The sequence below is a fragment of the Ictalurus furcatus genome, chromosome 17 (assembly GCF_023375685.1).
Source record: "Ictalurus furcatus strain D&B chromosome 17, Billie_1.0, whole genome shotgun sequence".
Taxonomy (NCBI): Eukaryota; Metazoa; Chordata; class Actinopteri; order Siluriformes; family Ictaluridae; genus Ictalurus; species Ictalurus furcatus.
The window spans coordinates 21311939-21326492 of NC_071271.1; the positions used below are offsets into that span (position 1 = coordinate 21311939).

At 39.2% G+C, this 14554-nt stretch overlaps 1 protein-coding gene across 1 annotated transcript; it reads left to right on the top strand.

The window, feature by feature from the left end:
- The first annotated feature begins 198 nt into the window (after positions 1-198).
- Positions 199-14554, top strand: LOC128621762 (uncharacterized). The gene is made up of 12 exons (XM_053647722.1): positions 199-938; positions 1668-1763; positions 1838-2071; positions 2260-2419; positions 2788-2847; positions 3791-4317; positions 7949-8611; positions 11406-11501; positions 11576-11809; positions 11998-12157; positions 12524-12583; positions 12884-14554. Exons 1-12 carry the CDS (start codon positions 348-350, stop codon positions 13420-13422), a joined length of 3420 nt encoding a protein of 1139 aa, XP_053503697.1. The 5' UTR covers positions 199-347; the 3' UTR covers positions 13423-14554.

Genomic DNA, 14554 nt, shown 5'->3' on the forward strand with positions numbered 1-14554 from the left:
TTTCCGGATAAGATTGGACAACCCTGAAGTAAAGGGAATGAATAATGTCAGTTTAATATTTCAGTGATGATATAAATCCACATTCAATACACAGTGAAGAAGAAAATACATTTCAAGTAATCTGACTCTTAAAATCACAGAGCAATTCCTTTACATCAAAAAAACTCTCACACCTGTTGTGTGTCAACATTTTTCCTTTAAAGCATGAACTTCCTCTCACCTTAAAGCCACGCCTACGCCCTCTCTGTCACACTATAACACACACACAACCAGAAAGTTAATTTCAGAGAAAACAAAACTCAGTAAGAACTCAGAGTCTCTGTCTGTCAGCGTGTGAGTACAAGAAGATGGCAAAGGCTGGCATTTCAGTAGATCAGGATCAGTTCATCTGTCCAGTGTGTCTGGATCTGCTGAAGGATCCAGTGACTACTCCCTGTGGTCACAATTACTGTAAGGTGTGTATTAATGGCTGCTGGGATCAGGAGGATCTGAAGGGCGTCTACGGCTGCCCCCAGTGTAGAGAGACTTTCACTCCAAGGCCTGTTCTACGCAGGAACAACATGCTGGTTGAAGTGTTGGAGAAACTGAAGAAGACTGAACTCCATGCTGCTTCTCCTGCTCACTGTTACTCTGGACCTGGAGATGTGGAGTGTGATTCCTGCACCGGGAGAAAACACAAAGCCGTCAAGTCCTGTCTGGTGTGTCTGGCCTCCTATTGTGAAGATCATCTTAAACCTCACTTTCAGTCTCCTGCCTTTAAGAAGCACAAGTTAGTTGAAGCCTGTGCAGAGCTCCAGGAGAAGATCTGCTCTCAACATGACAAACTGCTCGAGATCTACTGTCATACTGACCAAAGCTTCATCTGTTACTTGTGTACGATGGATCAGCACCAAGGCCATGATACGGTTGCAGCTAAAGCAGAAAGAACTAAAAAACAGGTGAGAACTGGACATCATTATTCTTTTCTGAATCAATTGTGAAGTCATTTTTTATTAAAGCTTAATGGGTTTTTTGTAAAGAAGTGTGAAACCAGTCAGACCAGTCAGTGTACTTAAAACAGGAAACACCCAACAACATTCTTCATTTTACAGCTAAAGAGTTCACATGAGCGTGTTAAATATCTTCAGCATTGTTATTACAGTGTTGGCATTTATATTATTTAGTCTTCATTTGAAAGTCTGTTTTGTTTGTTAGTTTTTAACATACTTTATTTTAGACATGTTTATATTTAGTTTAGATTTCTACATGCACACACACTACATATGGCACAATACTACTGGAACATGTGAAACAGGTTTAAGGTTTCATTTGCAAATACCAACTACACCCTCAACTAAATATAACGGCCATATGAAGTGATTGTGGAACTATAAAAAGAACTGAGCTGGAGTTCTGGCCAGGTTCTGCGATAATCAGGACCAAAGAGCTACAAGTCATATTGATATTGTTATTTCTGCCAGTTACCATTTTCACACAAAACCAAACTCACTATTTAATAAGTGCTGAAAAAAATATGAATATAGAACTTACTTGTCTCGTTTTACTTTATTTACTATGTTTCTAGTTTTCAGTTAATTACATTTACAATTTTTAGTAAATTTACGTGTATTACTATAATTCTGTAGAACATGATTAAATGTATTTAAATGTATTTTATTTGGTCTCAGAATGAGGTAAAGAAGGAGCAGATGAAATCCCAGCAGAGGATCCAGGAGAAGCAGGAGAAGGTTCAGGAGCTGAAACAGACTGTGGGCACTATTAAGGTGAGGAGTGAACACACACAAAATGGACGTCTAGAGGGAGACTTTTTCTAAACATTTTTGTGTGTGTGTAACAGAGGCGTTCACAGGCAGCAGTAGATGAGAGTGAGAGGATCTTTACTGAGCTGATCAGCTCCATGGAGAAAAGGCGCTCGGAGGTGAAGGAGTTGATCAGAGCTCAGGAGAAAGCTGAACTGAGTCGCGCTGAACGACTCCTGAAGCAACTGGAGCAGGAGATTGCTGATCTTAAGAGGAGAGTCACTGAGCTGGAGCAGCTTTCACACACACACGATCACATCCACTTCCTCAAGGTAACACTCACTGTCTGATCTACAGAGGGCGCTGTTCCTCACAAAGTTTCCTCCAAAAAGCTCATTACAGCAACAATAAATGTTCCTGTCTGAGATCACAAGTGTGTCTTTGGTCTGATTCAGTCTGAGATTCATTCGGTCCTCTCCTACACTTTTCTCCTTCTCTATTATGTGTTTCCTCTCTGTAGAGTTTCCCGTCTCTCTGTGTTTCTCCTGGATCTGAGGACTCACCCAGCTTCACTGTCAATCAACATCTCTCATTTGATGGAGTGAGGAAATCTCTCTCAGATCTGAAAAAACAGGTCGAGGAAATCTGTGAGGAGGAATTCACCAAAATCCGTCCACAAGGTAAACAAGCAAACATTTGTCATAACAAATATTACATAAAGTATTATATTATAGTACAATATTAAATACATAAAGTCCATGAGAAAATAAAACACACATATTGTCAGAGCTTCACCTGGGAAAAGTGTTTGCTTGTTCTCATGGTTTAAGGTTTTGTGGTGTCACTGATTCTTACATTCAAATGCTGCACAGTGTTGGGATATTTTTGACCAATAACTTGATAAAGCTCTAAATCCAGTAAAACTCCATGGAGACGTTTCTAGGAGTCTAATCTAATGTAATTTAAATTAATATAATTTTTAATTTTCATGCTTTAAACTGTTTCCATGTCATTTTTCCATCTCCATTTTGTCTCTGTGTCTCCACAGCTGCAGCAGTTCAGATGATTTTACTCTCAGAACCAGAGAGCAGAGAAGATTTCCTGCAATGTAGGACACACACACACACACACACACACACACACACACACACACACACACTCACACACTCTGTATTTAGTTCAGTCCTCACAGACAATTTTTCATAATAAATCAAAAATATACGTAATACCCAAGAAAGGTGTGGGCTGAAACCTTTGCTTATTATGCCTTTATACCTTTATACAGTGTATAAACCTTTATACATATTTAACTAATGAGCGTCTCTTTTCTTGCTGGATTTGACTCATTCAAGACAGTATGTAACAAAACAGATTTGCAATTGTAGAAAAGAGCTTTATTAAAGAGAGGCAGGCAGACAAATCCAAATCGGTAATCAAAAGCGTGGTCCAGAAACAGGCAAAAGGTCAGGCGATCGGTAAACGGGCATAAACTAGGCAAGGCAAAACACAAAACAAGAGACTAGATGCAAGATCAAAAACCATGAAACAAAATACAAACAAAGGCTTGACATGGTGAATACATTCAATACTTCGCAAAGACTTTGTTTGAAAACAGTCTCTTTATACTGTGGCGTGAGTGTGTGAGATTGGATGCAGGTGTGCATGATTAGAATGAAGGTGAGTGTTCTGGGAATTGCTGTGCATGGCAGCCATGTTTGTAGGCTGCAGTGCAGGATGTGAAATGTAGTCACTGGTTTGCTGTGATAAGACAACATACATAATTACAAAAGGTACACATTTCAGATATTAATAAAATAGTTTAAATATTACATAAACAAATTATTCATATTGAGTTATATAATTATTTATCACTTTGTTGTTAAACAGGTTTAACATTGTCTTGAATTTGTTTACAAAATGAAATATACATATTAAATTCCTTATCACATTCCAAACACTAAAACACACACACACACACACACACACACACACACACACTTATTATAAATCCTGTGATTAACAGCTAACCTGTGGACATTTTATTGTTTTAGATTTCTGTTATCTGACTCTGGATCCCAACACAGTACATCATCAACTCATTCTGTCTGAGAAGAACAGAGTGGTGAAGCGCAGCTGGACAGATCAGCAATACTCTGATCAACCGGAGAGATTTGACACCTGGTCTCAGGTGTTGTGTAAGGAGAGTGTGTGTGGACGCTGTTACTGGGAGGTGGAGTGGAGCGGTTTTGGTGGTGTGTACATATCAGTCTCATATAAAGAGATTAGCAGGAAAGGGCTGGGTGATGAGTGTTTGTTTGGATACAACAGTCAGTCCTGGAGTCTGGAGTGTTCTTCTTCCTCTGTCATTTTCCGCCACAACAACGTTGAGACTGAGCTCCGAGGTCCAGTATCCTCCAGAATAGGAGTGTATGTGGATCACAGTGCAGGAACTCTGTTCTTCTACAGCGTCTCTGACACGATGAGGCTCCTCCACAGAGTCCACACCACATTCACTCAGCCTCTATACGCTGGGTTCTGGCTAGATTATGACTTGACTGTGAGATTATGTGATTCGAAATGAAATGTTTGTGTTAGTAAAATTATAACTGTGTCATCAGATTTAATTTCTGCCTGAGTTAGAATGGCACTTTTGTGTGCAGAAACGGTAACAGTTATTATTATTATTATTATTATTATTATTATTATGGGCCAAGCACTAAAGGTGCGTAGGCACCTATTGTTTTCGTTAGTGTTCTTTATTCTTAGTCTCTCTCAAATCCTCTAGCGCCACCAACAGCTCAAATGTGCACTCACATTTATGCTAATAACTTTTCAACTGTAAGGGCTAGAAACAAAATTCTATTTCCTTCTGCTCAAGACGATGCAATTGCGCTGCAAGACGTCATTTTCCGTCATTTCGAATTTTCGAAAAACCTACTTTTTCAAACTCCTCCTAGGTGGTTTGTCCAATTCTACCAAAATTGAATCTATTCATCTTCAGACCATGCTGGAAAAAAGTTATCAAAAGCCTTTTGATAGACCCAACTGTCCTCATATAGCGTATCAACAAGTTCGACGAAGAACACACCAAAATGGACATGACAGTGTATCTCCACAACAGTTTGGCATATTAAGACGAAGCTTGGTAACTGTCATCACAAGCATGACCTGAGGGTACCTGCACAGTTTCGGTGCAGCGCCACCCAGTGGTCATGAGATATGAAAATTGAAAATTTTGCTTCTGAACAGGTTGACCAAAAATCACAAGACTTCTCATTAGATTCGGTACTGCATACCGAGTTGAACAGTACCGAAAAATGTAGGCCATTTTGAATTTTGTAGTAAAATGCTATATTTTACGAATGCATTGGCTTATCGTCCTAGAGTCTAGGAGGACCTAGACCCTTATTGTCTTTCTCATTTTTGGTTCTCATCTACTGTAATGACGCCAGGGATCAGTTCTCATCATTTTGTTTTTGTTAGAAACAGAAAAACATGCAATGTACCCTGATATACATATTAATTCATCAGAAGTGTACACATTCCCTCTCACGGTCAGGGCTTTTTCAAGGTTTTTTTCTTTGACTTTTACTGGTTGGAGGTTGGAAATTACAAGTTGCAACCTCAAGTGGAATGCAGCATTTTATCTTCACCTTCATGGCTCGTTGAAGTGTTTACTATAAAAAAAAACTTTACAAATACATAATTAAAAAATATAATTATTTACATCAATCAATTACTAATTTATTAGAAGTGATTTACAGTGATTCTGTGATATAAATAAATGAAACTGGGTGTAAACTCAGATGTTTTTTTGTATGTGTGTGTGTGAGACCTGTGGTGGTCTGCTTGGTTTGGATCCCCGGTGTGTGTGCAGGGTTCAGTCCTGCTCGCTGATACGGCTGTGAACTCATTTTGTACCACTCTCACGTACTGAACGTCACAAACACACAAAACACAGCGGTCAGCACACATCTGATTTCAGGTCCAAGTGTAAAAGCCTGCTGGTGTAAACATCAAGAAATAAACATCAATAATAATCACACAAATCTGCTTTATGTAACAGAAATCCTATTTCCCTGAATGCACGCGACTCCACAAACGATTCAGAATAAGGAAAGTGAAAACGTTTTATTTCAATTTTTTCCGAAACATGATTAGATATTAACCTGTTTTATTAGCTGATAAACTTTTAAAAAACAGACATTTCTCTCATACAGACATGTCACGTTATATAGATTTCACTATAAAAATCTGTAAAATATAACAACCTATATATCTTCCCATCGATCTATCTATCTATCTATCTATCTATCTATATATATATATATATATATAGAGAGAGAGAGAGAGAGAGAGAGAGAGAGAGAGGTTACTATAGAAAAATTAGGATTTGTGAAGAAATAAGTAATATTTTACAATAGAGAGATCAATAATACATCGTCAGAGATCATTAGATATATTTTACTACAGGAAAATTAAGATTTATGAAACATTTCATTATAAAATCTTTATGAGTTAATATGATTTCTGGATGAATATTTAACAAGAGAAAAAGACATTTAGGATAAATATAAAAACAGCTAATAGCTGTAGATAACAAAAACGGTGAGTAAATATTTATTCCTACATACTTTGACAAGCTACAAGCAATAATCCTGTCCTGTTTTGTAATAAATTGTTTTTAGGTTTAAACAGCTAATAAAAATCAGGCACTTTGAATTGTGATGCTAATTCACTGAAGTTAGCAAACATGCTAACATGACAGGTTTCTCCTAGCTTAGAAAGCTAACTAGTGACGTCAAATTATTTAACATGTCAGAGTTCAAGAGTTTTCTATCGTCTGCCATTTTCTATCAGAATGGTTGGTTTTCTGCAAATGTTTTTGGTACTTTAAAGCAGATATAAATTCTCTCCATCCGTTTCTGTCCCTGAACTGCCAGTAAAACTGACCAGTGACAGAGCGTGTGAACGCTGCAGGAATAACCGGCAGCTACTTCCGGGGTGCTTCTCCAATACTCAAATTGATGCTTCTTCATTTCCCCTGCTCCTTCGTCCTTCAGCCCGTGACCCGGAAATTGATTGACGTTGACCATCTTGAAGGACATATCAATTCTCTATTTGCACCGCGAGGAGACACAGGTGTATCATATTGAAATGTTTCTTCTTGTCAAAACCTGACACACGTATAAATTCCCCTCCTGCTTTACATCTGCCACAATCTCAAACAAAACGTCCTTTGATGATTGATGGAATTTTGTGTGAAATATAATGAAATAATAATATGCTTAGAATGAGGATTGTAATTTATTAATCCTTGTATGTTTGGATATGAAAAGCTGCACAAACGATGCGATAAATGATGCATTGTTGATTAATTCATTGTTGAATTTCACATACTCTCAGTGCATTTAGCTATATTAAGAATGGTGTTATTAACCAAACTCCAATAACATAGCAGCAGATCCCGGAAGTGCAGTGAGGTCATCCAGCTGAGCATAGTCATCATTAATTGATGTCGCTTAGAGAGAGTGAGGATATTCCATTCGACTTGCTTTAATTCTTCTCTCCTCGCATCTCATCCTTGAATACTTCCCCCAGTCTCAAGCAGAGCGCCCCCAGTCTCAAGCACAGCGTCCCCAGTCCCCAGTATTTTTGCATACTAGTAAAGAGACAATATATTATGTAACAAACCACTTTTCTCAGACTTGCTGAATGAAACTACTTTGATAGGTGCACTTCTCAGGAGTAATTGAGATGAGTAGCCTTTAATAATAACACAGACTATTTATTGTGCAGTGCAATACAGTTTATTTGTGTCTGCAACAAAACTTAAGGTTGTCTGACAAAAAACGACACACACAATAATAATAATAATAATAATAATAATAATAATATCCTTCTTACTAAAGGGAATGACAGATGCCAACTTCATCATAATCACAATAATCTGTGGAAGATCTTGCAGCAGTGAGTGTAAAAACCCATGCTGAAAAGTTGTACTAGCCAATGAGACTAAAAGCGGAAGCGACCGTGTATAGAGTCCAATCAGAACCAGAGTCCTCACGAGCTCTGATGAGAACAGGCTGAGCCGTAGGCGTCTTTATCTTTACATTGCCACTATCCAATGAGACCGGTTATGGGCGGAGCGACACATGTAGCCCCGCCCCGTCACGCGCAAGCGTACTGAAGTTGAAAAGGGAACGTGAACGTTCCGGAACACCTGGACGCTCATTTTAGAGAAAGCGAAAGTGGAAAACTCAGTCTCTTCCGCAGTGTCCGAGTGCAGGAAAATGGCCAATATTTCAGTAAATCTCTTCACCTGTCCGGTGTGTCTGGATCTCCTGGAGGATCCTGTAACTATTCCCTGTGGCCGCAGTTTCTGTAAGGTGTGTATTAATGGCTGCTGGAATCAGGAGGACGTGAAGGGCGTCTACAGCTGTCCCCAGTGTACAGAGACTTTCTCTTCACGGCCTGTTCTGCGCAGGAACAGCATGCTCGCTGAGAAGTTGAAGCTCCTGAAGGAAGCTGCACCCCAAGCTGTTTCTCCTGCTCACCGTTACGCTGGACCTGGAGATGTGGAGTGTGATTCCTGCATTGGGAGAAAACGCAAAGCCGTTAATACCTGTATGGAGTGTCTTGCTTCCTATTGTGAAGATCATCTTAAACCTCACTATCAGGTTCCTGCATTTAAGAAGCACAAGTTAGCTGAACCCTGTGCAGAGCTCCAGGAGAAGATCTGCTCTCAGCACGCCAAACTGATTGAGGTCTACTGTCGTACTGACCAAAGCCTCATCTGTTGCTCGTGCATGATGGATGAACACAAAGGTCATGATATGGTTCAAGCTGAAACAGAAATAACTAAAAAACAGGTGAGAACTGGACATAATTATTCTTTTCCGAGTCAGTTTATACTAATACTGATTATAATCTAATTTCTATTCGGTTGATTTGATTGGTTATATGACACTCACTGAGGGTCTTTTGTAGCCTAGAAAAAAGTGTAAAAACAAGTCAGATCAGTCAGTGTACTTTAGAGCAACGTTTCCCAAACTTTTTTTTTTAGTTTAAATCTAAATAAATAAATTTAAGCTTGGTTTAAACTCGACCCGTCCGCAATTGCACGAGAGAGCGCGAGACCTCATTCTGTGTAGCGGTTTGCGCGGCATTTTTCTTGTTTTTTGGTAACTTGTCGCGCGGCGCCGGATCCGGAAATGAATAACTTCGAGGCGACTTTTGCCGAACGGTCCGATTGTACAGGCATCTCTATGATCCATCCATGCAGGACCATAGAGACAGCCAGATGGCACAAAATTCAGGGACAGTTTTTTTGGGGGGGGGGGGGGTGCACACCATGTTTTCATTCATCAATATCTTCACAAATAAACACAGTCACTACACTACACCTTCAGATAGTGATTAAACCTCATTCTTTTATCTTTATTCATAGACATTTGCATTGATGGGTGACCATAATCACCTGATTTTGTCAATGTGAGAAATGACATTTGCAGGAAGCTCCCACTTTTTGCTTACGTCTACAGTAATTGCGAACATTTATAAAATGAGCCTACAATAAATACTAAGTCTATTTAATGAAAGCAAAAATCTTGATGAAATGCATTTTAAAAAATTGCGGTTGTTCAATTTAGTTTTATACATGTTCTCATATTTGTAGCTGTATTTTGTTGTAATGTGACAAGTGATTAATCAAGGTTTACTGGGTTTTCTAGGATTGTTTGCTCTTTTTTTTTTCCAAACTGTGGGTTTTAGTGTATTTCAAGTGTATTGAAAAACCATCGTAAACAACAAACACAACAATTCGTCCTCAGCATTCAGCAACTCCACACGAGACACCATGTTTGTAAGCGTTGCTATGGTTGTGCCGACAAACTACTACTTCTCTCAGCTACTTCCTGTTGGTTTATAGGATGATTACTCCGTCGCCCCCCCTTTGTTTCAGAGAATATTAGTATAGTAATTATTAATATTAGTATTAGTAATATAGTGTCAAGTATAAACACCTCGTCCGTTTGGGGAGGTGCGCGTGCAGTCAGTGGAGGCTTGCGGTGCGGAACCAGGCAGAAGTCTAAATAAGTCTTCTGAGGCTGAGGATGAAGGACTTCATGAGGATGAAGTTGATGGTCCAGAAGCATCTGGAGCGTTTCTTTTAAGAAGTCTGTCCTTTTGCACTACACACGCATCGTCACCTGCTAATTATTAGGATAAAAAACACACATACGTTACGCATACTGGTGTTGATGTGCTGCTGACAGGTCAGCGAGGGGGGTCGAGGGGGAGGGAATTATTATTATTATTATTATTATTATTATTATTATTATTATTATTTTTATATATAATTTTTTATTGTTGTGTGTCTGTCTTATTATTTCTGTGTTATTATTTCAGACATCAGATATTTATCCTATATATTAAATGTTTTCTACACTTTTTAGCATTTTAGAAATGTTTGAAGGATTTTTACACGGCACCCCTGCTCTCATCAGACGGCACCCCAGGGTGTGCCACGGCACCGCGGTTGGGAAACACTGCTTTATACAACCAGCACCTAACAACATTCTTTTACATTTTTATTTTACAGTTAGTGTTCACATGACCGTGTTAAATATCTTCGGCATTGTTGTTACGGTGTTGGTTTTCTTACATACTACATATGGCGTAATACTACTGGAACATGTAACACAGGCTTAAGGTCTCATTTGCTTTTGCTTTTTTGGTCTCATGACCTAAAAAGTACCAACTACACCCTCAACTAAATGCCATAAGAAGGGATTGTGGAACTATAAAAAGAACTCTGAGAACTGAGCTGGAGTTCTGGCCAGGTTCTGTGATAATCAGGCCCAAAGAGCTACAAGTCATACTGACACATCTCAGATCATTTCCCAGATCTCACAGCTTGGTCTGCATATATCTGTCCTGAGCTGGGTTGAGGTGGATCTGGAGCCTGTCATGGTAACCGGGTAAAAAGCAGGAGAATTCACCCGGGGTGGGAAGCCACGCCATCTCAGGGCACCATACACACACATTCACACACTCATTCTCACCTAGGGGCGATTTAGTGTAGTCAATCCACCTGCCCACATGTTTTTGTGAAGGGGAGGAAACCAGAGAACCTGAAGGAAACCCACACAACCATGTAACATGTGAAATTTCCCACAGACAGTAACCCAAGCTCAGGAATGAGTCTTGAGCTGTGTGTCTGTGTATTGTGGCACTGTGTTCACTGGGAACAGCTAGTGTTTAGGCATGGTCTTTCATCACCTTTAGTTATTTCATAACCACATTTAATGGTCGAGAGGTAATAAAGTAAAAACTTTATCTTTCTTAATGTCAGTGGATTCATGGTGTATTTCAGTACAGAGAATATTGATGGATTATGATAATGTTTCTGTAACACACATGATATTGTTATTTCTGCCAGCTGCCATTTTCACACAAACCCAAACTCCTCATTTAATAAGTGCTGAAAAAATATGAACATAGAACTTGATTTATTTTGGGTCTCTTTTTACTTTATTTACTTCTAGAGGCAATGTTTCTATTTTCAGTTAATTACATTTACAATGTTTAGTACATTTACTTATATTACTATAATTCTGTAGAACATGATTAAATGTATTTAAAATGTATTTTATTTGGTCTCAGAATGAGCTACAGGAGGAGCAGAGGAAAACCGAGAAGAGGATTCAGGAGAAGCAGGAGAAGGTGCAGGAGCTGAAACAGACTGTGGGCACTATTAAAGTGAGGAGTGAACACACACAAAATGGATGTCTAGAGGGAGACTCTTTCTAAACATTTTCGTGTGTGTGTAACAGATGCGTTCACAGGCAGCAGTAGATGAGAGTGAGAAGATCTTTACTGAGCTGATCAGCTCCTTGGAGAAAAAGCGCTCGGAGGTGAAGGAGTTGATCAGAGCTCAGGAGAAAGCTGAACTGAGTCGCGCTGAACGACTCCTGAAGCAACTGGAGCAGGAGATTGCTGATATTACGAGGAGAGTCACTGAGCTGGAGCAGATTTCACACACACACGATCACATCCACTTCCTCAAGGTAACACTCACTGTCTGATCTACAGAGGGCGCTGTTCCTCACAAAGTTTCCTCCTAAAAGCTCATTACAGCAACAATAAATGTTCCTGTCTGAGATCACAAGTGTGTGTTTGGTCTGATTCAGTCTGAGATTCATTCGTTCCTCTCCTACACTTTTCTCTTTCTATATTATGTGTTTCCTCTCTGTAGCGTTTCTTGTCTCTCTGTGTTTCTCCTGGATCTGAGAACTCACCCAGCTTCACTGTCAATCAACATCTCTCATTTGATGGAGTGAAGAAATCTCTCTCAGATCTGAAAAAACAACTTGAGGAAATATGTGAGGAGGAATTCACCAAAATCCGTCCACAAGGTAAACAAGCAAACATTTGTTCTGTATCACAGTAAAGAGAGCCATAAAATTCATAAAACAGAAATAAGAAGTAAGCAGGAACAAGACTGAATAAAATCACTTATCCCATGGTTTGTCTGAATACTTGATTCTGATTGGCTGGAAGGGGTGCATTTAAATGCACGGATATAAATGAACAGGTAGTTCCAGTTAGTTTAATCACCGTTCTAAATTAATGTGCTGCCTATAAACAACTGTAACGATAGTAACATAAAATTTAGAGTGGACGGAATTCTAGATCTAATGACCTGTATATAAAATTAATTTTCAAGTTTTAAACTCTTTGCACGTCATTTTTCCATCTCCATTTTGTCTCTGTCTCCACAGTTTCAGCAGTTCAGGTGATTTTACCCTCACAACCAAAGCGTGGAGAAGATTTTCTGCATTGTAGGTGTAAAACACACACAACACACATTCATACAGTACATTTATACATTTGTATGTAAGAGAAACACACATTTACTCTTGGTAATACATACACACACACACACACACACACACATAGAGACACCTTTACACCCACACATTTACACACACACAGACACAACATACAAAATTCATACAATACACTGTGTGTGATAGAAAAACACACATTTACTCTTACTAATATACACACATACACACACACACACACTTATTATAAATCCTGTGATTAATATCTAACCTGTGGACATCTTGTTGTTTTAGATTTCTGTAATCTGACTCTGGATCCCAACACCGTACATCCGTACCTCATTCTGTCTGAGGAGAACAGAGCGGTGACACACAGTAACACAAATCAGCAATACTTCGATGATCCAGAGAGATTTGAATGCTGGTTTCAGGTGTTGTGTAAGGAGAGTGTGAGTGAACGCTGTTACTGGGAGGTGGAGTGGAGCGGTCGTGTGTCCATATCAGTCTCATATAAAGAGATCAGCAGGAAAGGACGGGCTGATGAGTGTGGATTTGGATGCAACAGTCAGTCCTGGAGTCTGGAGTGTTCTTCTTCCTCTGTCTCTTTCCGGCACAACAACATTGAGACTAAGCTCCGAGGTCCAGCGTCCTCCAGAATAGGAGTGTATGTGGATCACAGTGCAGGAACTCTGTCCTTCTATAGCATCTCTGACACGATGAGGCTCCTCCACAGAGTCCAAACCACATTCACTCAGCCTCTATACGCTGGGTTCCTGATAGATTGTAAGTCAACTGTGAGGTTCTGTGATTCAAAATTTTGTAAAAGTGTTTAGAAAATTATAACTGAGGGGTCAGATTCTTCTTCGTCGTCTTCTTCTTCTTCTGCTCTTGAGTCTGTGACGGCCATAGAACTGTTTTCGGGAAGTTATGAAATTTGTCACACAGATGGAGGACTGTCACCTTTAACCTGAGCAATTTTCAAGTCTATCTCAATTTATTTTTTCCTCTGATTCCTTGGCTCAAGACCATTCGATCGAAACCATATGTACCTAATTTTCCTCCATTTTGAATTTTCAGAAAAACCTACTTTTTCAAACTCCTCCAAGGCAGTCTGTCCGATTTTCACCAAAATTGAATCTGATCATCTAAAGTTATCAAAAGTCTTTTGATAGACCCAACTGTTCTCGCATAGCGCATCAACGAGTTTGACAAAGAGCACACCAAAATGGACGTGAGGGTGTATCTTCGCAGCAGTTTGGCATATTAAGATGAAACTTGGTAACTGTCATCACAAGCATGATCTGAGGCTAACTGCATAGTTTTGGCACAGCGCCACCAAGTGGTCATGAGATATGAAAAATGGATAATTTTGCTTATAACTTCTGAACAGATTAACCAAAAATCACGAGAATTGTCTCATTAGATTCGGTACTGCATACTGAGTTGAACGGTAGCCAAATTTCCCATGACAGCCGTTTAAAATTTTGCAGTAACATGCTATATTTTACGAATGCATTGACGTATCATTCCAAAACTTGGTATGTGTCATCTGAACCATGCCCTGAAGGTATTCAAGATGTTTTGAGACAAAAAAGGATAATAACATTTTAAAAAATGCTAATAGCTTTTGAATAATTTTGCCTGTTTTATTAAAAGTGGTCTTGATAGTTTCTGTGAGTCATGCCGAGAAGAATGATACCAATTATGCCATAGTCAATCGAATATGCTGTCTGCCATTTTGAATTTCGTTGAACTCCTCCTACGTAGACCCCTGGCCCGATTTTCACCAAATTCGGTTCAGATCATCTTCAGACCATGCCAGCCAAAAGCTTTTTAATAGACCAAACCATTCTCATTTGACACATCAACAAAAATGATGGCATGATGCCAAAACTGAACCTGAGGCTTTATTTTTACAACACTTTGGCCTGTTCACACCAAACTTTGTGTGTGGCATTGACACCC